Source organism: Piliocolobus tephrosceles, chromosome 21 (genome assembly GCF_002776525.5).
Source record: "Piliocolobus tephrosceles isolate RC106 chromosome 21, ASM277652v3, whole genome shotgun sequence".
NCBI classification, from domain to species: domain Eukaryota; kingdom Metazoa; phylum Chordata; class Mammalia; order Primates; family Cercopithecidae; genus Piliocolobus; species Piliocolobus tephrosceles.
In genome coordinates this window covers 36,403,663-36,428,858 of record NC_045454.1, presented here as the reverse complement: position 1 = coordinate 36,428,858, position 25,196 = coordinate 36,403,663, and the positions used below count along the sequence as shown (strand labels likewise).

The 25,196-nt window shown below is 46.0% G+C and overlaps 1 protein-coding gene across 1 annotated transcript in view; it reads left to right on the top strand.

Annotated features, from left to right (window-relative positions):
- Positions 1–13,630, top strand: part of NWD1 (NACHT and WD repeat domain containing 1) — an 87,388-nt gene extending 73,758 nt beyond the window's left edge. The window contains 3 exon segments of the mRNA XM_023229651.2: positions 5,150–5,700; positions 8,769–8,874; positions 11,026–13,630. Coding sequence (XP_023085419.2) covers positions 5,150–5,700; positions 8,769–8,874; positions 11,026–11,327 — 959 coding nt within the window. The 3' untranslated portion in view covers positions 11,328–13,630.
- Positions 13,631–25,196: the final 11,566 nt, after the last annotated feature.

The following is a 25,196-nucleotide window of genomic DNA, read 5'->3' as shown; positions in this document are numbered from 1 at the left end:
TTAGCCGGAAATCACTTGAACCTGGGAGATGGTGGTTGCAGTGAGCCAAGATCTTGCCACTGCACTCTAGCCTGGGCAAGAGTGAGACTCTGTCTCAAAAATAAATAAAATAAAATAAAATAAAATAAAATAAAATAAAATAAAATAGGCCGGGCGCGGTGGCTCAAGCCTGTAATCCCAGCACTTTGGGAGGCCAAGACGGGCGGATCACGAGGTCAGGAGATCGAGACCCTCCTGGCTAACATGGTGAAACCCCGTCTCTACTAAAAATACAAAAAATTAGCCGGGCGAGGTGGTGGGCGCCTGTGGTCCCAGCCACTCGGGAGGCTGAGGCAGGAGAATGGCGTGAACCCGGGAGGCAGAGGTTGCGGTGAGCTGAGATCCGGCCACTGCACTCTAGCCTGGGCGACAGAGCAAGACTCCGTCTCAAAAAAAAAATAAAAAATAAAAAATAAAAAATAAAAATAAAAAAAAATAAAATAAAATAAAATAAAATAAAATAAAGTAAAAAAGACATACCTGAGACTGGGTAATCTGTAAAGGAAAGAGGTTTAATGGATTCACAGTTCCACATGGCTAGGAAGTCCTCACAATCACGGCAGAAGGCAAATGAGGAGCAAAGCCACATCTTACATGGCAGCGGGCAAGAGAACGTGTGCAGGGGAACTGCCCTTTACAAAACCATTAGATCTCATGAGACTTACTCACTACCATGAGAACAGTATGGGGGAGACTGCCTCCATGATTCAATTATCTCCACCTCGCCTCAGTCTTGACCCATGGGAATTATTACAATTCAAAATGAGATTTGGGTGGGGACACAGCCTAACCATGTCAATTACCCAGCCTCAGGTAGTCCTTCATAGCAACACCAACAGACTTACACAGGCCCCAGCTCCTAATACCATCCTATGGGGAGTGAGGATTTTGACATAGGAATTGGGGGGGGGGGGACACAAATCTTTAGTCCATAACATTCCTATAACTTCAATCAGGTAGAATGTAGCTAGTCAAAAACAGGATTTCATTAGCAACACCAATGGACCAAGACAGGCCCCAGTTCCTAATACCATCCCATGGAGGGTGATGATTTTAACACAGGATTTGTGAGGGGACACAAATCTTCAGTCCATAACGCACCTATAACTTCAATCAGGTGGAAAGTAGCTAGTCATGGCCGGGCATGGTGGCTCACACTTGTAATCCCAGCACTTTGAGAGGCTGAGGTGGGCAGATCATTTGAGGTCAGGAGTTGGAGACCAGCCTGGCCAACATGGCAAAACCCCGTCTCTACTAAAAAAAAAAAAAAAGAAAAAAATTATGTGGGCTTGGTGGTGCGTGTCTGTAATCCCAGCTACTGGGGAGGCTGAGGCAGGAGAATTGCTTGAACCTGGGAGGTGGAGGCTGCAGTGAGCCAAGATCATGCCACTGCACTCCAGCCTCGGCAACAGAGTAAGACTCCACTCCCTGAGGAAAAAAAAATAATAAAGTAAGCTGTTCAAAAACAGGATTTCATTTTATACATTTTCTGCATAAGGTAGTTGGTAATCTGGTTGTTTTCATTTGGCCTGTTTTAATTCAGGTTACCTAGAAGCTGGGTCTGTGATAAGGATATTTGCACAAATGATGTATTGAGGGGTGTTTCCAGGAGAACCCCAGAGGGGGATGAGAAAACGGGTCTGGCGGGGGAAAGGGTTGGGCTAGAATGCAGGCTCAGCTAAAGTCCCCCTCAGCCTCATTCCATGGGGAGCCCTGGAAGAGGCACAGCACCAGTCTTAGTCAATGTAGCCACTGTAACAGAATGCCATGGATTGGCTGGCTTAGAAAGAACAGCAAATGGGGCCAGGTGTTGTGGCTCATGCCTGTAATCCCAGCACTTTGGGAGGCTGAGGAGAGAGGATCACTTGAGGCCAGAAGTTCGAGACCAGCAGTTTGAGATCAGCCTGGGCAACACAGTGAGACCCCACCTCTACAATAAATTTTTAAAGGTATCAGGCTTGGTGGTACACACCTGTAGTCCTAGTTACTCCAGAATCTGAGGCAGGAGGATTGCTTGAGCTGGGGAGTTCAAGGCTACAGTGAGCTATGATAGTGCCACTGCACTCCAGCCTGGGCAACAGAGACCCTGTCTCTCTGTTTTTTTTGTTTGTTTTTTTTTTTGTTGTTTTTTAATTTAAAGAAAGAATAGAAATTTATTTATCATATTTCTGGAGGAGGCTGGGGAGTCCAAGATCAAGGTGACAGCAACTTTAGTGTCTTGGTTAAAATAATTTTTTTTTTTAAACTCGGTACCTGGTGAGTGTCCTCTTTCTGGATCACAGATGGCCAGCTTTTCTTTGTCCTCACATGGTAGAAAGGAGCAAAGAAGCTCCCTGGGGCCTCTTTTTCTGTTGTTCTGTTGTATTTAAGAGACAGGGCTCACTCTACTGCCTAGGCTGGAGTGAAGAGGTATAATGACGGCTCACTGCAGCCTCGAACTCCTGGGCTCAAGCGATCTTCCCGCCTCAGCCTCTTGAGTAGCTGGAACCACAGGTGCACCACCATGCCTGTCTCCTGGAGACTTTTACATTTTTAAAAATATTTATTTATTTATTTTTATTGTTATTATTTTTGTTGTTGTTGTTGTGTTTGAGATGGAGTCTCGCTCTGTCACCCAGGCTGGAGTGTAGTGGCATGATCTCAGTTCACTGCAACCTCTGCCTCCCGGGTTCAAGCAATTCTCCTGCTTCAGCCTCCCGAGTAGCTGAGATTACAGGTGTGCAACACCATGCCTGGCTGATTTTTGTATTTTTAGTAGAGATGGGGACTCACCATGTTGTCCAGGCTGGTCTCGAACTCCTGACCTCAAGTGATCCTCCCGCCTCGGCCTCCCAAAGTGCTGGGATTACAGGCGTGAGCCACTGTACCCGTCCAAATTTTGTGTGTTTTGTAGAGATAGAGTCTCTCTATGTTGCCCAGGGTGGTCTTGACCTCCTGGGTTCAAGCGATCTGCCTGCCTCAGCCTTCCAAAGTGCTGGGATTAGAGGTGGGCACCACCACACCTGGTTAACTTTTTAATGTTTTTGCAGAGGTGAGGGTCCCACTCTTTTGCCCAGACTGGTCTTGAACTCCTGGTCTCAAGCGATCCTCTCACTTTAGCCTCCTGAATAGATGGGATTACAGTCATGAGCCACTGCACCTGGCATCTCTCCATTTCCTTGGGTCCTGGTTCACCCTGCAACTAGCAAACAAGCACCTCGAGAATTGTAACCTCACTTGACTTGCTCCCTGCCTTCCCCCAGAGCTTTGCCTAGCGGGCTGTTACTGTAAAAAGGTTTGCCGAGTTAATGACTGAATGAAGTTGAGAATAAGCTTGAAAATCAGGATTCTTTTCTCCTATTATTTCATCATTAACAAGGAGTTTCTTTTTTCTTTTTCTTTTCTTTCTTTCTTTTTTCTTTTTTTGAGAGGCAGTGTCCATCTGTTGCCCAGTCTGGAGTGCAGTGGCATGATCTTGACTCACTGACCTCCACCTCCTGGGTTCAAGCGATTCTCTTGCCTCAGCCTCCCTTCCAAGTAGCTGAGATTACAGGTGCCTGTCACCACGCCTGGTTAATTTTTGTATTTTGGTAGAGACAGAGTTTCGCCATGTTGGTCAGACTGGTCTCAAACTCCTGACCTCAGGTGATCCATCTACCTCGGCTTCCCAAAGTGCTTGGATTAAGGCGCGAGTCACTGCACCCCGCCATTAACAAGGAGATTCTATACCTCTATCCTCCCAGCAGGACTGTGCCAAGTACTGTTCATGAGAATCTCAGAAATCCCTCACTGTCCAATTATCGAAGACCCAAGGGTGCCCCCACCTTCATTTTACTTCTGGGAATTGCCCACTGATGAAAGAAGCCTCTCATCTGGAAATGGCAGGGGGATGTGACCACTTCCCCTGAAATGGCCCCAGTCAATGACTGCCTGATATGGGAATATAAAAGTCTGACCCCCTTGCTTCAAGATGGGACAATTCATGATGGCTCATGCCTGTAATCCCAGTACTTTGGGAAGCTGAGGTGGGAGGATCAGTTGAGCCCTGGAGTTAAAAAATAGCCTGGGAAACATGGTGAAATCCTGTTTCTACAAAAATTATCTGGGCATGGTGGCCCGAACTTGTAGTGTTAGTTACTTGGGGGGTTGAGGTGGGAAAGTCACTTGAGCCTGGGAGGTTGAGGCTGCAGTGAGCCATGATTGCGCCATTGCACTCCAGCCTGGGCAACAGAGCGAGACTCTGTCTCTTGATAAATAAATACATAAATAGGCTGGGTGCGATGGCTCATGCTTGGAATTCCAGCACTTTGGGAGGCTGAGGCGGATGGATCACTTGAGGTCAGGAGTTCAAGACCAGCCTGGCCAATATGGTGAAACCCCATCTCTATTAAAAATACAAAAAAAATTAGCTGGGCATAGTGACGTGCACCTCTAGTCCCAGCTACCTGGGAGGCTGAGGTGGGAGAATTGCTGGAATCTGGGAGGCAGAGGTTACAGTGAGCCGAGATTGTGCCACTGCACTCCAGCCTGGAGGACAAAGCCAGATTTCATCTAAAAAAAAAAAAAAAAAAAAAATTAGTAGGGCACAGTGGCGGGCGCCCGTAGTCAGTCCCAGCTACTCAGGAGGCTGAGGCAGGGGAATCACTTGAACCTAGGAGTTGGAGGCTGCAGTGAGCTTCGATCTCGCCACTGTACTCCAGCCTGGCAGACAGAGCAATACTGTCTCAAAGAAAAAAGAAAAAAAAATATGAACACCAGGCAGGGTGTGGTGGCTCCCGCCTGTAATCCCAGCACTTTGGAAGGCCGAGGTGGTAGGATCACCTGAGGTTGGGAGTTTGAGACCAGCGTGGTCAACATGGAGAAATCCCATCTCTACTAAAAATACAAAATTAGCTGGGCGTGGTGGCACACACCTGTAATCCCAGCTACTCGGGAGGCTGAGGCAGGAGGATTGCTTGAATCCGGAAGGCACAGGTTACAGTGACCCGAGATAGTGCTATTGCACTACGGCCTGGGCAACAGAGTGAGACTCCATCTCAAAACAAAACACAACAAAACAAAAAACACAGGGAAGCAGGGCTGCTGTGATTCACTCTCAGTGTGAGTCATTCTTATTTTTCTTCCCTGGCAGGCGAGGAACAAGATTCCCTGGACACCTCCAGTGAGGTCAGGTGTCTGGAGGTTGCTGAGCAGCGCAAGCTCCTATTCACTGGCCTCGTGTCGGGGGTCGTCCTTGTGTTCCCCCTGAATTCCAGGCAGGACGTGATATGCATTCCCCCTCCCGAGGCCCGGAAAGCAATCCACTGCATGTCCCTGAGCAAATGCGAGGACCGCCTGGCTATCGCCTATGACAACATGGTCCTGGTGCTGGACATCACCCCCGGGGACCCCTGCCCGGTCATCAGTGGGCCAAGGTACACCATTTATACCCAGCTGCCCGAGACCATCTCCAGCGTGGCCGTTCTGACGGACTACCGCGTGGTCTACAGCATGACCAACGGGGACCTCTTTCTTTACGAGTGTGCAAATTCCAAAGCGTTTCCCTTGGAGGCCCACAGGAGCCGAGTTGCCTGTGTGGAGGTCAGCCACAAGGAGCAGTTGGTGGTCAGCGGGTCTGAGGATGCCCTGCTGCGTCTCTGGGACCTGCAGGCATGCAAGTGGAAATTCGAGATGAGCTACACGGTGCGTGGACTGCCTCCCCATGTTCATGCTCAACCCAGGCTTTGGAAAACCGATAGATGGCCATCCTTTACTAAGCACACACCATGGGCCATCGACCAGGGTGGGACTAGGGTGAAGAAAGTGAGGCACTTGGTCAGGCGCAGTGGCTCACGCTTGTAATCCCAGCACTTTCAGAGGCTGAGACAGGTGGATCACCTGTGATCAGGAGTTCGAACCCCGTCTCTACTAAAAATACAAAAATTAGCAGGCGTGGTGTTGCATGCTTGTAATCCCAGCTACTCGGAACTTGGGAGGCAGAGGTTGTGGTGAGCCAAGATCACGCTACTGCACTCCAGCCTGACTACAGACACTCTGTCTCAGAAAAAAAAAAAAAAAGAAAAGAAAAGAAAAGTGAGGCATTTGTCTCAGGAGCAAAGTCTTTTTTTGTTTTCGTTATTGATTTTTAAAGAGACAGGGACTCCACTGTCACTAGGCTGTAGTGCAGTGGCACGGTCATAGCTCATTGCAGCCTCAACTTCCTGGGTTCAAGTGATCCTCCTGCCTCAGCTTCCCAAAGCACTGGGATTTCAGGCATGACCCACCAGACCGATTGCAAAGTTCAAAGGAGTACCAAAAAGCTCAGCAATGGTAGGCCAGGTGCAGTGGCTCACCCAGTACTTTGGGAGGCCCAGGCAGAAGGATCACTTGAGGCCAGGAGCTGGAGACCAGCCTGGGCAACATAGGGATACCTTATCTCTACAATAAAATGCAAAAATTAGCTGGGCATGGTGGTGCGCACCTGTGATCCAGATACTTGGAGGGCAGAGGTGGAAGGATTGCTTGAGCCCGGATGCCACTGCTCTCTAGCCTGGGCAATAGAGCAAGGCCTGTCTCTCAAGAAAACAAAAAACAAAAACTCAGCAATGAAGACAATTTTTTTTTTTTTTTGAGATGGAGTCTTGCTTTGTCACCCAGGCTGGAATGCAATGGCGCAATCTCAGCTCACTGCAGCCTCCTGGGTTCAAGCGATTCTCCTGCCTCAGCCTCCCAAGTAGCTGGGATTACAGGTAAGCACTACCATGCTGGGCTAATTTTTGTGTTTTTCATAGAGAAGGGGTTTTGCCATGTTGTGCAGGCTGAACTCCTTGCCTCAAGTGACCCGCCTCGGCCTCCCAAAGTGCTGGGATTACAGGTTTGAGCCACTGCACCTGGCCGAGAAGTCATATTTCAATGCAATATTTTAAAAAATCTTAAATGAATACCAAAATTCCATGAAGAAAAAAATCTCAACATTATAGGTAAAAACTGGATCAAATCCTGCGCTGGTTTAGTGCTGCTTCACTCTCTTTACCCTTATCCTGGCTCTGTATTATTTCTTTTTTTTTGAGATGGAGTCTTGCTCTGTCGCCCAGACTGGAGTGCAGTGGTGCAATCTCGGCTCACTACAAGCTCTGCCTCCGGGGTTCAAGTCATTCTCCTGCCTCAGCCTCCCAAGTAGCTGGGACTACAGGCGCCCACAACCACACCTGGCTAATTTTTTTGTATTTTTTTGGTAGAGATGGAGTTTCACCGTGTTAGCCAGGATAGTCTCGATCTCCTGACCTTGCGATCCGCCCACCTTGGCCTGTAATCCCAGCGCTTTGGGAGGCCGAGGCGGGTGGATCACCTGAGGTCAGAGGTTCAAGACCAGCCTAGCCAACATGGTGAAACCCTGTCTCTACTAAAAATACAAAAATTAGCCCTGCGTGGTGGCAGGTGCCTGTAATCCCAGCTACCTGGGAGGCCAAGGCAGGAGAATCACTGGAACCTGGAAGGTGGAGGCTGCAGTGAGCCAAGATCATACCACTGCACTCCAGCCTGGGTGACAGAGTGAGACTCCATCTCAAAAAAAAAAAAAAGGTCTTGTAAGTCTAGATTGGGTGCAGCGACTCGCACCTGTAATCCCAGCACTTTGGGAGGCCAAGGCAGGAGGATTGCTGGAGCTAAGGATTTCAAGACCAGCTTCAGCAACATAGTGAGATCCCATCTCTAGGAAAAAAAATTAGCCAGGTGTGGAGGTGTGTGCCTGTAGTCCCCCAGCTACTCACGAGGCTGAGGTGGGAGGATTGATTGAGCCCTGGAGTTCGAGGCTGTAGTGAGCTATGATCTCACCACTGCACTCTAGCCTGGATGACAATGCAAGATTCTGTCTCTCAAACAAAACTAATAAACAAAAATGAAGAAGCTAACATGTGAACAATACTATTAATTAAACTGTCGACCTATGGGAATCTTTTTGTTTTTACTTTTATTTATTTTTGTTTTTTTGAGGCAGGGTCTTGCTCTGTCATCCAGGCTGTAGTACAGTGGTGCGATCATAGTTCACTGCAGCCTCCGCCTCCTGGGTTCAGGTGATTCTTCCACCTCAGCCTCCTACGTAGCTGGAACTACAGGTATGCGCCACTGCACCTGGCTAATTTTTAAATTTTTTGTACAGGCAGGGTTTCACCCACCCACCTTGGCTTCCCAAAGTGCTAGGATTACATGTGTGAGCTATCACATCCAGCCTTTATTGGAATCTTACCAGCTTTTCAATTCCTTCCTTTTTTCCATTCTAGAATCCAATCCAGGATTCCACGTGGCATTAGCACATAGCTTTTAATTAAATACAATCATAGCTAACATCTGTATAAGCAAAGTAATTTAAGAAATTGAATCCCCATCAAAAAAAGAAATTGAATCCTATGGCCAGGCACGGTGGCTCATGCCTGTAATCCCAGCAGTTTGGGAGGCCGAGGCAGGTGGATCACTTGAGGTCAAGAGTTTGAGACCAGCCTGACCAACAGGGTGAAACCTCATCTCTCATAAAAATACAAAAATTAGCCAGGCGTGGTGGCACATGCCTGTAATCCCAGTTACTTGGCAGGCTGAGGCAAGAGAATCTCTCGAACCTGGGAGGCAGAGGTTGCCGTGAGCCGCGATCACACCACTGCACTCAAGCCTGGGCAATAAGAGTGAAACTCCATCTCAAAAACGAGCGAGCAAACAAACACACACGCACAAACAAAAATCCCAAGGAAAAGAGAGATCATCTTGTCTGTTTTCAACAGAGTTCTTACTGCAAAGGGGTCCAATGTGCTTGCTTCTCCAAGGATGACAAGTATGTGTACGTGGGCTTAAAGGATCGCTCTATACTTGTTTGGAGTGTGCTGGACGGTGAGTCATTTCGCTTTTAGGGCAAGTTTGAGCTTCGATCTGGAGAGAAAAGGCTCTGACCTGGGTCCTGGGTATTAGAGGGCCCTGCTCTGGCCACCTCTAGCTACATCCCTTAGCTTTCAGGAAGGTGTCTGCAGGCAAAGGGCCCACAATCCCTCTTCTAGACCCATGCTCTGGAGTTTGAGAACTCCCTACATAGCCTTGAGTTTGTGTTAGGGCTTGCACAGGCTTCCTGCATACAGCCATCCTTCCGAGGATAGACTGTGCCCCTGCTGTGTTCACTTCTGGGCTCAGGAGTAGCCATGGGGTGGTATGAATGGAGTTTGGGTGTCTGAGCTGGTTGTGAGATGGAGCTGGGAAGAATGAGAAGAGAAGAAGGTCAAGTCACTAGTAGCAGGGGGCTGGTTACATCACTACATTCCAGCATAGAACCCTGAGGAACCTGAGAATTCTCAATCTGTTCCAAGCCTTCCATGTGTTTGTGAAGGTTCCTTCATCAATATAAGAGGACACAGCATATTCTATTTAATAGTTTATTCCCTAAAATTGCAATGTTTATATATTGTGTCTTCTAGGATGTGGGTCTTATTTCATTCTTTGCCCCCAGGCCTTATAGATGTTAGAAGCAGCCTGTTTTTGATTTTCGTTTTGTGTTTTTCAGATGGAGTCTCACTATGTCACCCAGGCTGGAGTGCAGTAGTGCAATCTCAGCTCACTGCAGTCTCTGTCTCCCAGGTTCAAGCAATTCTCCTGCCTCAGCCTCCTGAGTAGCTGGGATTACAGGCGCCCACCACCACACCCAGCTAATTTTTGTATTTTGAGTAGAGACAGGGTTTCACCATGTTGGCCAGGCTGGTCTTGAACTCCTGACCTCAGGTGATCCACCCACTTCAGCCTCCCAAAGTGCTGGGATTAGAGGTGTGAGCCACCACACCTGGCCAGAAGCAGCCTGTTTTAACACCAACCACTTTGAAAACACCATGTCTCTTGGTCTGTTCAGTATTATGCCAAGGTCTTAGCAAGAGTTAACATTGGCTGGGTGCAGTGGCTCAAGACTGCAATCCCAGCACTTTGAGAGGCCAATGTAGGAGGATTGCTTGAGACCAGGAGTTCAAGACTTCTCTGGACAACATAGCAAGACTGTCTCTACAAAATAAAAAATAAAAATTATCCAGGCATGGTGGTAGATGCTTGTAGTCCCAGCTACTCAGGAGGATAAAGTGATCATGGGAGGTCGAGGCATTGGAGATTGAGGTTGCAGTGAGCCATGATAGCACCACTGCACTCCAGCCTGGGCAACAGAGTGAGACCCTGTCAAAAAAAAAAAAAAATGAGTTAACATTTATTGTATACTAGGTACTGTCCTTAAGTCATTTAACTCTCTCAACACTCACTCCCATTTACAGAGCAAAAACTGAGGCTCTGAGAGGCTGGCAGACTTGCCCAAAGTCACACAGGGAGTAACTAGTAGGCTTAGGTTTGGAGCTGATCTGCCTGATTTCAGTACGCCTTTGTCACTTTCTTACACTGTCTCCTATAGAAAAGGCACACATTGTTTATTACCTCTTTGAACCCTTATGACACTGATAGAAGATAAGTATCATTACTATCCTTGTTTGACAATGAAGAAACTGAGGATCAGAGGTTAGGAGACTTGCCCAAGGTCACAAAACAAGTAAGTGGCTGAATAAATATCAGGTGGAGCCTAATAACATTGTAGTTGAATACACTGTAATCTGATACATAGTAAACTATAACACTATAATACATTGTAGTATAATATGCTGTAGCAAAGATATATATATAACTGGTATAAAGTTAGAGATGGCTCAGAAGCTGAAGGTTGAGGATTGTGGCTTTAAAAGCTCATCCTGGGCCAGTTCACAACCTCTCTTTCTTCTCCTCCTTCAACAATAATATTTACTGAGCTCACTCTGGGCCAAAAACCTACACTAAACACATGACCTGCATGGTGACTTTCAATCTTAAAAATCGCCCTGGGTAGGTGTAGGTTCCGTTATCATTCCCATTGTGCAGATAAAGGAAGAGGGACTCTTTGGCATAATAAATGTCATGCCAAAGTTAGTAGAGGGCATAGAGGACCTCTACACTCCATTTTTCTCATGTGTGTCCTTCTCTTCACCCTTACAGGCACCCTGCTGACAGTCCAGTTTGTCCATGCTGTGGTAAACAGAATCATCCCAACCACTAGTGGCTTCATTGCCCCCACCAGGCATGGTTATCTGATCCGAGAGCATTTCCAGTGCCTTTCAGCAAGAGCCTCGCAGCAGGACCCTCTCAGGAACTTCAAGAAGGCAGTGTGGATGGTCAAATCCAGGCAGAGAGAGGAACTAGTGGCATCTGCGGGAGCTCCCCGGGACTTGGAGTCAGAGAGTGCCCAGGAAAATGAAACAAAATCAAACAAATGCTCACAAGTCTGCCTGATAGTGTAAAAAAAACCAAAAAACAAAAAACCCGATGGTGGTATGGGGCTCCAATGAGTTAGCCCCATTTAATCTGGTTAAAGCAAAAAGAATATGTTTGCTGGTATATATCTGGACCCATTGCTTCAGATTATGTGACCCAGACCTTGCCTCTTCTCATCTTTCCATTCTTCTTTTCTCTTTTTCATTTTCATTCTCAGACTTGCCACCCCCAGGTGAGCAACATGGTAGCCAATATGCTGCTGTCTCCAATTTCAAAAAGAGAGCTTCTCTTTCCCAACAGTCCTAGCTTCAACTCTGTTGGTCCCAATTGGCCCATATGCCTAGCCCTAAACCAATTGTTATATCTGGGAGAATGCAGAGCTCTAATTGGCTGGATTGACCCAATGTCTACCACTGGAACTGAGAATAGAAGAGATTATTCCTGAGATGCAAATTCGGGTTCTGGTACCAGATGAAGGGGGAATAGATGAATGTGAGATATAGCAAACCACTGATATGGACCACAGAACTTCACAGTTTATAAAGCTTTAGATGCTGTCATCTGATCCTCATCACAACCCACACTTTAGGGAAGGCAGGAGTTTCTGCATCTATTTTACAAATGAGGAAGCTGAACCTTGCACAAGTAGTTATGATTTGATTCAGGTCACTATTCAAGGGGCAAGAGCTTTGAGAGTGAGCCTTCTGTCCCATTCCTGTTAGGCCTCACTCCAATTTCAGTCTCTAGAGCACAACCATCTCTTCCACAGGCACCACATTCAAATGCTCACAGGAGCTAGTGACTAATCTAGACACTTCCATGCAGCTGGGTGAGCAGCAGGGAGAGATGGAGACTGGACACGTGGAAGGCAGAGATTGTGTCTAGGGTGGGTATAAGCAGCCTGACTCTAGCCCAGAATTGCCATGGCCAAACCAGCCCACTGCTGTCAGTGCTTCCAGTTGTAATAAGCAAAGCCAGAAATCCAGACTTTTATGCAAAAATATTCTGACTTTTAAAGTTGGCGATTGGTTCCATTTGTATCTATAGCGCATTTGGCATGTGCGTCTTTGGTGATGAGCTGACTTCAGAACTCAAGCTGGCAGTAAAACAATCAACATGTTATAGTTTGTCCTTCTCTAGTCTCTGGCTCCCAAACTTTTGGGATAAAGATGTGGGTTTTTAATCTTAAAAACTGGAGGCTCTTGGAAGGAGAAAGAGCTGCTGCTATCTCCCTGATTTGCTTTTGAACCATCTGCCTTGTGCAAGTTCAACAGTTAAACTGTTTTCATTCCACTTAAGTGGATCCTTCTTCTTTGCCCACAGCCTTCTAAAAGCCCTTCTCAGTCTTCTCAGGCTTTTACTTTAATGCTAGGAGAGTCTAAATCTTCAGGGTGGACATTCCTTCTCCCCTCCGTGGAATTCCCAACAGAGTCTCAATAAAAGCAACCTTAGAAACAGAGGCTTTTGAGCTGAACAAGACCCTACTGCTATCTCATTCATTCATCTTCCAAACCAGGTTTCCAAGGCAGGTTTTGGCAGTTCTGCAAATGTTAGCATCAAATTTCATTTAAAAATATTTTAAACTATAATTTTAAGATGTATGCTTGGATATATTGGGCAGCAGCTTTTCAGGTGTTAAAGATTACTAAGGTTGGTGCAAAAAGTAATTGTGGCTTTTGCCATTAAAAATATTAAAAATAATGGCAAAAACCGGCCAGGCACAGTGGCTCATGCCTGTGGTCCCAGCACTTTGGAAGGCCGAGGCAGGCAGGTCACCTGAGATCAGCAGTTTGAGACCAGCCTGAACAGCATGGTGAAACCCCATCTCTACTAAAAATACAAAAATTAGCCAGGTGTGGTGGCGGGGGCCTGTAATCTCGGTTACTCAGGAGGCTGAGGCAGGAGAATTGCTTGAACCAGGAGGTGGAGAGGAGTGCAGTGAGCCGAGATCGTGCCACTGCACTCCAGCCTGGGTGACAGAGCAAGACTCCATCTCATAATAATAATGATGATAATAATAATAATGGCAAAAGCCTCGGTGACTCATGCCTGTAATCCCAGCACTTTGGGAGACTGAGGTGGGTGGATCACTTGAGGCCAGCTGTTCAAGAGCAGCCTGGTCAGCATGGTGAAACCCTGTCTCTACTAAAAATACAAAAATTAGCCTGGTGTGGTGGCATACACCTGTAATTCCAGCTACTTGGGAGGCTGAGGCAGGAGAATGGCTTGAACCTGGGAGGCGGAGGTTGCAGTGAGCCGAGATCACACCACTGTACTCCAGCATGAGTGACAGAGTGAGACTCTGTCTCCAAAAAAAAAAAAAAAAAAAGTAATGGCAAAAACTACAATTGATTTTGCACCAACCTAACAACCTAACAGTTTAGGATTCTTCTGCCATTTTCATTTAACTGAAGAGCCCGCTTAAATTGTGAAGGGAGCCCCTGAAAAAATTAGCTACTCTTTGCCACTGCTTTTCTGTGAATCAAGGGCTTACCCAATGCAGAAATAAAGTGGATGTTGAGACCAACTAAGATATCATCTACAAATTCTGATTTTAAATGTCTGCATCCATCTCAACAGCCTCAGTGGGAATCAATTCTTTTGTAGGTAAATCCTAATTTAAACATTGGAAATAACTTCTTACTAATAAAATGCTGCACCGAATTATTGCTTATATTGGGGGTTTTTTTGCAGTGTTTATTCATTTCAGAAAGAGTTTGGTTGCTAAGAAAGTTTGACAGTTGGCTAGTCAATGCTTGTAATCCCAGCACTTTGAGGGGCCAAGGCAGGAGGATCACTTGAGCCCAGGATTTTGAGACCCCCATCTCTCCAAGAAAAAAAAAAAGAAAAAAGTTTTTTCATTAGCTGGGCATTCTGGTGCACACCTGCAGTCCTAGCTACTTGGGAGGCTAAGGTGGGAGGATCACTTGAGCCCAGGAGCTCAAGGCTGTAGAGAGCTATGGTTGCACCACTTTACTTTAGCCTGGGCAAAAGAGTGAGACCCTGTCTCAAAAAAAAAAAAAAAAAAATTAGGGATGCCAAAAAGCTCAGCAATCACAACGAATAATATTTTCTCTTATTTTCTTATTTTATTTTCTTTTGGAAGACAAATAATTTTTTTTTTTTTTTTGAGACAAGGTCTTGCTCTGTTGCCCAGATTAGAGTGCAGTGGTGCGATCTTGGCTCACTGCAACCTCTGACTCCTGGGTTCAAGCAATTCTCCTGACTCAGCCTCCTGAGTAGCTGGGACTACAGGCCACCATGTCCAGCTAATTTTTGTATTTTTTGTAGAGACGAGGTTTTGCCATGTTGGCCAGGCTGGTCCTGAACTCCTGACCTCAAGTGATCTGCTCCCCGCTTGGCCTCCCAAAGTGCTGGGATTATAGGCATGAGCCACCGAGCCTATTATCATATTTTTAAAAATCAAAATGAATTTAAAAATGAATGATGAACAAAACATCAACATTTTATATAAAGTTGGGATCTGACTGTGCATTTGAAGGAACTGACCTCACCCTTATCCTGGCCCTGGGGACAGCAAGATACCTCACCCCTACATACATCAGACAAGTGTCTCAGGAAGGTCATATTCCTATATAAGCACACACACCTATGAGAATTACTAATTGTTAGTTAATATCTTTTTTATTTTTCAGACAGAGTCTCTCTCTGTCACCCAGGCTGGAGTGAAGTGGTATAATCATGGGTCACTGCAGCCTTGAAATTATGAGCTCAAGTGATCCTCCTGCCTCAGCCTCCCAAGTAGCTGAAACTACAGGCGTGCACCACCACACCTGACTAATTTTTAAATTTGTTGTAGAGAGGGGGTCTCACTATGTTGCCCAGGCTACTCTGCAACTCCTGGGCTCAAGCAATCCCTGCAGTGTGCTGGGATTACATGGCGCCTGGCCATCAGAAATATTTCTAATCTGGCCCTTTACCAAAATATATATATATTTACCAAATATATACCTATATATGTGTGTATATACACATATGTATATATATACACATACACATATATACATATATACACACACATATACACATATATACATGTGTATATAAACACACACATACATATGTGTATACATATATGTATGTGTATGTATATGTATGTATACACACATATACATATATGTATGTGTGTATACATATGTGTATATGTGTATGTGTGTATATATACATATGTATTTATATGTACATATATATATATATGCCTTCCCTTGGTCTTAAAGCTTGATTAAATTTAAGGTAAACATTTTTTATAAAAAATTTAAAAATAGGCTTTCTTTTTTTAGAGTAGTTTTAGGTTCACAGCAAAATTAAGGGGAAGGTGCAGAGACTTCCCGTCTACCCCACGTTCCCGCTCATGCATAGCCTCCTCCACCAACATCCCTCACTCTAGCAAGTGGTGCATTTGTTACAATGAATGAACTTGCATTGACACATCCTTATCACAGGAGAGACAATTTATTTTTATTTTTATTTTTATTTTTTGAGACGGAGTTTTGCTCCTGTTGCCCAGGCTGGAGTGCAATGGTGCGGTCTCAGCTCACTGCAAACTCTGCCTCCCGGGTTCAAGAGATTCTTCTGTCTCAGCCTCCTGAGTAGCTGGGGCTACAGTCCGCAGACTACAGCTACCCGCCACTACTCCCGGCAAATTTTTGGTATTTTTAGTAGAGTCGGGGTTTCACCATGTTGTCCAGGCTGGTCTTGAATTCCTGACCTCAGGGGATCCACTTGCCTCGGCCTCCCAGGCATGAGCGCGCCCAGCCTAATCTTTTTTTTTTTTTTTTTTTTTTTTTGAGACAGAATCTCACTCTGTCGCCCGGGCTGGAATGCAGTGGTGCAATCTCGGCTCACTGCAACCTCTGCCTCTTGGGTTCAAGCAATTCTCCTGCCTCCGCCTCCCAAGCAGCTAGGATTACAGGCTCTCGGCTAATTTTCGTATTTTTAGTAGAGACAGGGTTTCGCCATATTGGCCAGGCTGGTCTGAAACGCCTGGCCTCAAGTGATCTGCCTGCCTTGGCTTCCCAAAGTTCTGGGATGACAGGCATGAGCCACTGCGCCTGGCCCAGGATAGACATTTTTGACAAGAATACTTCGTAGGTGTGTTCATTCTCTATCACTACTTAGTAAAGTATTGTAAACTTAGAAGCTTAAAATAACATCCACTTCTCATCTTATAATTTCTGCAAGTCAGGAGTCTGGGCATGGCATGACTGGGTTCTTTGTTCAGGATCTCACAAGGTGTCAGCCGGACTGGGTTCTCATTGACAGCCTCAGGGTCTTCATCCAAGCTCCTTCAGATTCTTGGCAGAATTGAGCCCCTCAAAGCTACAGGAGTGGAGACCTCAGCTGTCCCTCTCCATAGGCAGTTTACAAAACAGCTGCTTCCTTCTTCAAGGCCAGCAGCATCGTATTTCTCTGCTGCTTCACCTCTGACCTCAGACTCCGACTCAGACTGTCTTTAAAAAAATTTTTTTTGGGGGCAGGCGCAGTGGTTCACACCTGTAATCCCAGCACTTTGGGAGGCCCAGGCTGGCGGATCACGAGGTCAAGAGATAGAGACCATCCTGGCCAACATGGTGAAACCCTGTCTCTACTAAAAATACAAAAAATTAGCTGGGCGTGGTGGTGCGCACCTGTAGTCTCAGCTACTCAGGAGGCTGAGGCAGGAGGATCAGTTGAACCCAGGAGGTGGAGTTTGCTGTGAGCCAACATCATGTCACTGCACTCTATGCTGGTGACAGATTGAGACTCTGTCTCAAAAAAAAAAAAAAATTTTTTTTTAGAGATGAGGTCTTGCCATGTTGCCCAGGCTGGTCTCCTGGCCTCAGGTGATCTGCCTGCCTTGGCCTCCCAAGGTACTGGGATTACAGGTGTGAGCCACTGCACCTGGCCCAGTAGCACCTTTTTATGTTTGATAAGAATATCCAGCCTGGGCAACATAGTAAAACCCTGTCTGTAAAAAATAAAAATAAAAATAAAAAATTAATCAGGCATGGTGGTACGTGCCTGTAGCCCTGGCTACTCAGGAGGTCAAGGCTGCAGTGAGCTGTGATGGCACCACTGCACTCCAGCCTGGGCGACAGAGCGAGTCCCTGTCTCAGAAAATAAATAAATAGAAATAAAATTAAAAGATGTCTTTGTACTGTTGTTCTCATAAATATGCACATGTATGCACACACAGGCATGTACACACATGCCCCAGATGGAATTGGTTTGTGGTTTTGTCAGAGGCATTTGAAACAAGCTTACTCCATCTAGAATAGGGGCTGAGTAAAATGAGGCTGAGACCTGCAGGGCTGCATTCCCAGGAGGTTAGACATTCTAAGCCCCAGGGTGAGATAGGAGGTAAACACAAGACCCAGGTCACGAAGACCCTGCTGATAAAACAGGATGGAGGGGTGGTGGTGTTGTTTGTTTGTTTGTTTGTTTTTGCTTTTGTTTGAGACAGAGTTTCGCTCCTGTTGCCCAGGCTGGAGTGCAATGGCGCTATCTCGGCTCACTGCAAACTCTGCCTCCTGGGTTCGAGTGATTCTCCTGTCTCAGCCTCCTGAGTAACTGGTATTACAGGCATGTGCCACCACATCTGGCTAATTTTTGTATTTTTAGTAAAGATGGGATTTCATACTGGTCAGGCTGGTCTCGAACTCCTGACCTCGGGTGATCCGCCCGCCTCAGCCTCCCAAGGTGCTAGGATTACAGGCTTGAGACACTGCGCCCAGCCAATGCAGGGTTTTTGTTGTTTTTGTTTTTGTTTTTGTTTTTTTGAGATAGAGTCTCACTCTGTTGCCCAGGCTGGAGTGCAGTGGCGTGGTCTTGGCTTACTGAAACCTCCACCTCCTGGGTTCAAGCGATTCTCCTGCCTTAGCCTCCCGAGTAGCTGGGATTACAGGTCTGTGCCACCACCACATCTGGCTAATTTTCTTTTCTTTTGAGTAAAGATGGAATTCCACCATATTGGCCAAGCTGGTCTTGAACGCCTGACCTCAGGTGATCCGCCCGCCTTGGCCTCCCAAAGTGCTGGAATGACAGGCATGAGCCGCCACGCCCGGCCAGGATGCAGGGTTTTATCAGCATGAAGTGAAAGTGACCTCTGGTTGTTCTCACTGCTCATTATGCACTAATTATAATACATTAACATGCTAAGAGACACTCCCACCAGCGCCATGACAGTTTACAAATGCCACGGCAACCTCCAGAAGTTACCCTATAGGGTCTAAAAGGGTAGGGATCCCTCAGTTCTGGGAAATCTTCACCTCTTTTCTCAGAAAACTCATGAATAATCCATCCCTTGTTTAACTTATAATCAGGAAATAACTGTAAGTAATGCAATCGAGCAGCTCATATCACTGCTCTGCCTACAGAGTAGCCATTCTTTTATTCCTTTACTTTCTTTTTCTCCATTTTTAAAATTTATTTTTATTTTTTGAGACGCAGTTTTGCTCTGGTCACCCAGGCTAGAGCACAATGGCGCAATCTCGGTTCACTGCAACCTCCGCCCCTCAAGTTCAAGTGATTCTCCTGCGTCAGCCTCCCAAGTAGCTGGGATTACAGGTGCCCGCCACCACACCCGGGTAATTTTTGTATTTTTAGTAGAGATGGGGTTTCACCATCTTGACCAGGCTGATCTTGAACTCCTGAACTCAGGTGATCCGCCTGCTTCAGTCTCCCAAAGTGTTGGGATTACAGGCATGAGCCACTGGGCCTGGCCTTTTCTCTTTTTTTCTTTTTCTTTTTGAGACAGGATCTTGCTCTATTTCCCAGGCTGGAGTGCAGTGACACTCCAGCCACCATGGCTCACTGCAGCCTTGACTTCCTGGACTCAAGCAATTCACCTGCCTCAGCCTCCCAAGTAGCTGGGACTACAGACGTGCACCACCACGCTAGGCTAAGTTTTGCTTTTTTTTTTTTTTTTTGTAGAGAAAAAGTGATCTTCCTGTCTTGGTCTCCCAAAGTGCTGGGATTACAGGTGTGAGCCACCTGGCTTTCTTTACTTTCTTAATAAACTTGCTTTCACTTTATAGACTCACCCTGAATTCTTTCTTGCACAAGGTCCAAGAACCTTCTCTTGGGGTCCGGATGAGGACCCCTTTTCAGTAACAGTTTCCTCTTCCCCAAATGAAAGAGAGCCTTTGCTGATCATTTGAGAGAAAACAAATTTGAGTAGATGCCACATTCCTTGCGGGGAGGGGCACACTGTGGGACAACTCTGTTGGCCCTCAAGGACGATGACTAATAGGTTGCTGGTGTCAGAGGCATTTGAACCAGAGCAACAGCATCTTAAATAGGGACTGGGTAAAATAAGGCTGAGACCTACTGGACTGCATTCCCAGATGGTTAGGGCATTCTAAGTCACAGGATGAGTTAGGAGGTCGGCACAAGATACGGGTCATAAAGACCTTGCTGGCTGGGTGCAGTGGCTCACGCCTGTAATCCCAGCACTTTGGGAGGCTGAGGTGGGTGGATCACCTGAGGTCGGGAGTTCGAGACCAGCCTGACCAACATGCAGAAACCCTGTCTCTACTAAAAATGCAAAATTAGCTGGGTGTGGTGGTGCATGCCTGTAATCCCAGCTATTCGGGAGGATGAGACAGGATAATCGCTTGAACTGGGAGGTGCAGGTTGCAGTGAGCCAAGATCGCTCCATTGCACTCCAGCCTGGGTAACAAGAGCGAAACTCCATCTAAAACAAACAAACAAAAACAAAAACAAACAAACAAACAAATAAAAACTTGCTGATAAAATAGCCTGCAGTAAAGAAGCCAGCGAGAACCAAGATGGAGACGAGGGTGGCCTCTGGTCGTCCTTACTGCTACATTCTCACCAGTGCCATGACATTTTACAAATGCCATGGCAACATCAGGAAGTTACCCTATATGGTCTAAAAAGGGGAGGTATAAATAATCCACCCCTTGTTTAGCATATCATCAAGAAATAACTGGCCGGGCGCAGTGGCTCACGCCTGTAATCCCAGTACTTTGGGAGGCTGAGGTGGACAGATCATTGGAGCTCAGGAGTTCAAGACCAGCCTGGCCAACATGGTGAGACCCCGTCTCCACTAAAAATACAAAAATTAGCCAGGCGTGGTGGCACACACCTGTAATCCCAGCTACTTGGGAGACTGAGGTAGGAGAATCACTTGAACCTGGAAGGCAGAGGTTGCAGTGAGCTGAGACGGTGCCACTGCACTCCAGCCTGGGTGATAGAGTAAGACTTCATCTCAAAAGGAAATCACCATAAAAATGGGCAACCAGTAGCCCTCAGGGCTGCTCTGTCTACGGAGTAGCCATTCTTTAGTCATTTACTTTCCTAATAAACTTGCTTTCAGTTTACTCTATGGACTGGCCCTGAATTCTTTCTAGAGTGAGATCTAAGAACTCTCTCTTGGGGTCTGGATCGGAACCCCTTTCCTGTAACAGTGTCAGAGGTGTTTGAACGAGAGGAACACTGACTTGAATAGGGGCTGGGTAAAATAAGGCTAAGGCCTATTGCGCTGCATAAACATTCTTAGTCACAGGATGAGATAGGAGGTCAGCGCAAGACACAGGTCATAAGACCTTGCTGATAAAACAGGTTGCAGTAAAGAAGCCAGCCAAAATCCACCAAAATCAAAATGGCCAGGAGAGTGACCTCCCATGGTGCTCACTGCTACACTCCCACCAGCACCATGACAGTTTACAAACGCCATGACAACGTCAGGAAGTTATCCTCTGTGGTCTAGAACGGGGAGGTATGAATAATCCACCCCTTGTTTGGCATATCATCAAGAAATAACCATAAAAATGGGGAACCAGCAGCCTAGCCCTCCGGGCTGCTCTGTCTATGGAGTAGCCACTCTTTATTCCTTTATTTTCCTTATAAACTTACTTTCACTTTACAGACTCGCCCTGAATTCTTTCTCGCGTGAAATCCAAAAACCCTCTCTGGGGGGATCTGGATTGGGACCCACTTCCTGTAACACTGGGAGGCTTTTGTAAGAAACGGACTGTCCAGACATCTGGTGGCCACAAAGTGTTTAGTCTGCCTTCGCTGCTCTTCATACAGGAACGCACTGAAACGAAGCAGAATCCCTTTCCTGGCTGGGAGCCATGAATCTTCCATGCTTTACTTTCTAAACACCACTCCCTTCCACCCACTGCTCTCTACTTCCACTGCTCCCATCCTGGGCTAAGCCACCGTCGTCCTTTGCCTAAATGATGAAACAGCCTCCCTCCACCCTCCCTGGCTGCCCTCCAATCACTTTCCTGCAGAGCAGCCAGAGTGATCACTTTCAAATGCAAACCTGAACCTGCAGCTCCTCTGCTCAAAGCCCTTGGACGGTTTCCACCAACATCAATGCTAAAGCCTGAACTCAGCGCATAAGGTGCTGTGTGCTCCACTCCTCTGGCTGCTCTGGGATTATCTTGTACTCTCTTCCTCTTCCTCTCTGCAGCCTGGGAAACTCATCTTTTTTTTTTTTTTTTAACTCTTGAAATATATCATGCTGTCTCCCACCTCAAAAATCACAGCTGTTCGTGATTTTTCTCATGATGAATGCCTACGCATTCTTCAGATCTCAGCTAGAATGCCGCCTCCTCTGGGAAGCCTCCCTCATCCCCCTGCAAGACTGGGTTAAGTTTCCCTGGGTAACTGGTGGTATTTTCCAAAAATAGCCACAACGTATTTCCTGTCCTACAGGATACTCCTGGCCATTTTCCCTTCTCTTGAATTTAGGGAAAACTTTGTATCAGCCTCTATGGAAAGAATGCAATGGAAATGATTCTGCGTGACTTCCAAGTCTGGGTGAGAAAAGGTAATATGGGAGACGGGTGCAGTGACGCATACCTGTAGTCCCAGCTACTCAGCAGATTGACGTGGGAGGATCCTTTGAGTCCAGGAGTTCGAGGCCAGCCTGGGCCAGCCTGAGACCCTGAGTCCCACCCCCACCCTGCCATCTCCAAAAGAAGAAGAAGAAGGAGAAGGAGAAGGAAGAAGAAAAGGAAGAAAAGAAGAAAAAGAAAAGATAATATGATTCCCACCCGGCTCACACGTTCACTTGTTCTTAGAATGATTGTTGTGAAGTTCAGGCTGCAAGGAGACCACATGTAGGTATTCCAAGCAATGGCCCCAGCAAGGGTCTCAGCCTGTAGCCTGTAGCAATTGACACATTTATGTGCAAGTAAACATTCAGATGATTCCAGCCCCCAGATTTTGAGCCACCCAGCTGAAGCCAAGGTTGAGTTATTCCTCCCAAGCCTGCCCAAATTGCAGATTGAAGAGTAAAATGAATGTCTTTATTTTTTTTTATTTTTATTTTTTTTAGACAGAGTGTTGCTCTGTTCTCCATGCTGGAGTGCAGTGGTGCAATCTCAGCTCATTGCAACCTCTGCTTTCTGGGTTCAAGCGATACTCATGCCTCAGCCACCCGAGTAGCTGGGATTACAGGTATGTGCCACCACACCTGGCTAATTATTGTATTTTTAGTAGAGATGGGGTTTTACCATCTTGTCCAGGCTGGTCTTGAACTCCTGGCCTCATGTGATCCACCTACCTCTGCCTCCCAAAGTGCTGGGATTATAGCCGTGAGCCACTTGCCCCGTGAACGTTGTTGTCAGTTGAAGCTTCTAACGAGGAAAAAGAGAGATCCTCTCACATTGTTTTATATTGTTTTATACTTACCTGTTTTAAGAAAAAACAAGGAGGTGAAACCAAAGACAGGCAGCCCAGCCCCAGGCCCAAAACCGGGCCTGGGCCTGCCTGGCCTAAACCTAGTAGTTAAAAATCAACTCATGACTTAGAAACCGATGTTATCCATAGATTCCCGGCATTGTATAAAAGAACATTGTGAAAGCAGCCCCTGTCACATACCCCCTGCTTGCTCAAATCAATCACGACTCTTTCATGTGAAATCTTTAGTGTTGTGAGCCCTTAAAAGGGACAGAAATTGTACCCTCGGGGAGCTCGGATTTTAAGGCTTTTAAGGCTTGCCGATGCTCCCAGCTGAATAAAGCCCTTCCTTCTACAACCGGTGTCTGAGAGGTTTTGTCTGCGGCTCGTCCTGTCCTGCTACATTTCTTCCTTCCCTGACCGGGAAAGTAAGCGAGGCAGCCCCTTAGGCGGCTTAGGCCTGCCCTGTGGAGCATCCCTGCAGGGGACTCTGGCCAGCCTGAGTGACGCGATCCAAAGAGCGCTCCGGGTAGGCAATTGCCCCGGTGGAACGCCTCTCCAGAGCAGCACATAGCAGGCCCCCGCAGAGGATTAACACAGTGGCTGAACACTGGGAAGGAACTGGCACTTGGAGTCCGGACATCTGAAACTTCGTAAGACTAGACTTTGGAACTTGCCCACTTCATTTGAGTGGAAGCGTGGCCTGATCACCCACGGCGTGCCTTTATTGGCACTTTGGTGTTGGTTTTGGTTTTGACTTGGTTTAAATTGCTTGACAGGACTGGTCTGGAGAATTTGCCTACTCCGTTTGAATGGAAGCGTGGCCTGATCACCCACGGGGTGCCTGTACCGGCACTTTGGTTTTTGTTTTTGACTTGACTTAGATTGCTTGATACTCTGGTTTTGGTTTTGACCTGGCCTGGATTTCTGGATACTCTGATTTTGATTTTGATTTTGGTTTGGTGTAAACTGCAGAAGCGTGTGTGGGCCCTTTTTACCTGTTTTTTGTTTTGCAGTGTGCGTGTGGTGTGAGCATGGTGTTTTGTCTTGAAGAAGCATGGGTCAGGCACAAATAAGCCCACCCCACTAGAAACTATGTTAAAAAATTTTCAAAAAAAGGAAAAAAGGGAGGAGGCAGAATTTATATTAATAAAAATAAGTATATATGGTACATTCTTGTCCTGAAATAAATTACCTGGTTGTTTAAAGAAAAAAACTGTTTGTAATAAGTCAAAAAGTTGAGACATGTCGAAAAATTGTATGCGAAAGTCATAAAAGAAAAAAAGTTGTACAAAAATGTTATGCAAAAAATGTTGTATAATTTAAAAGTAATAGGCCTCCTGAGTACTATTGAAGAAACAGTTTATGTGCAAGGTGTATAAGAAAAGTAAAATATATCTTTAGTAAAAAATTATAAGGAGGCATAAGAATGTGGATTTTTACCTACATTAAAAGGTTAAAAAAAATTGTTTTAAAGTTTAAGCAAGTTTTAAAATGTTAATTGTAAAGAAAATTCTGTGTGTAAACATATTAGCTAAAGTTAAAAAGATATCATCCAGTTTTTCTGTGAACTAGACATTAAACTAAAAATGCAACAGGTTTTTCTTAAAGCATCAACCTGCTCTTTAACAAAAATTATAAAAGGTTAAAAAGAGTCTATAAAATCTTATGGTCAAACATGAAAAATTAGATAAATATGTCTACAAGGTTTTATTAAAATTAAGTTTAATATTAATAACACACTAATATAAAGGTAAAATTTAGCTTATCTGGTATAAAAATCATACAAAAAGCATTATTAAATATAAAATGGTGTTTAGCTTTTTTTGGTCTAAAAATTAATAAAGATAGGTACTAAAGGAAACATTCATTTTACTAGAGGAGCATAGAAGTCGACGACTTAAAGCAAACTTTGACAATTAAGAATCTTGGTATGTGGCCGGGCGCGGTGGCTCAAGCCTGTAATCCCAGCACTTTGGGAGGCTGAGATGGGCGGATCACGAGGTCAGGAGATCGAGACCATCCTGGCTAACACGGAGAAACCCCGTCCCTACTAAAAAATACAAAAAACTAGCCAGGTGAGGTGGCGGGCGCCTGTAGTCCCAGTTACTCGGGAGGCTGAGGCAGGAGAATGGTGTGAACCCGGGAGGCGGAGCTTGCAGTGAGCTGAGATCCGGCCACTGCACTCCAGCCTGGGCAACAGAGCAAGACTCCGTCTCAAAAAAAAAAAAAAAAGA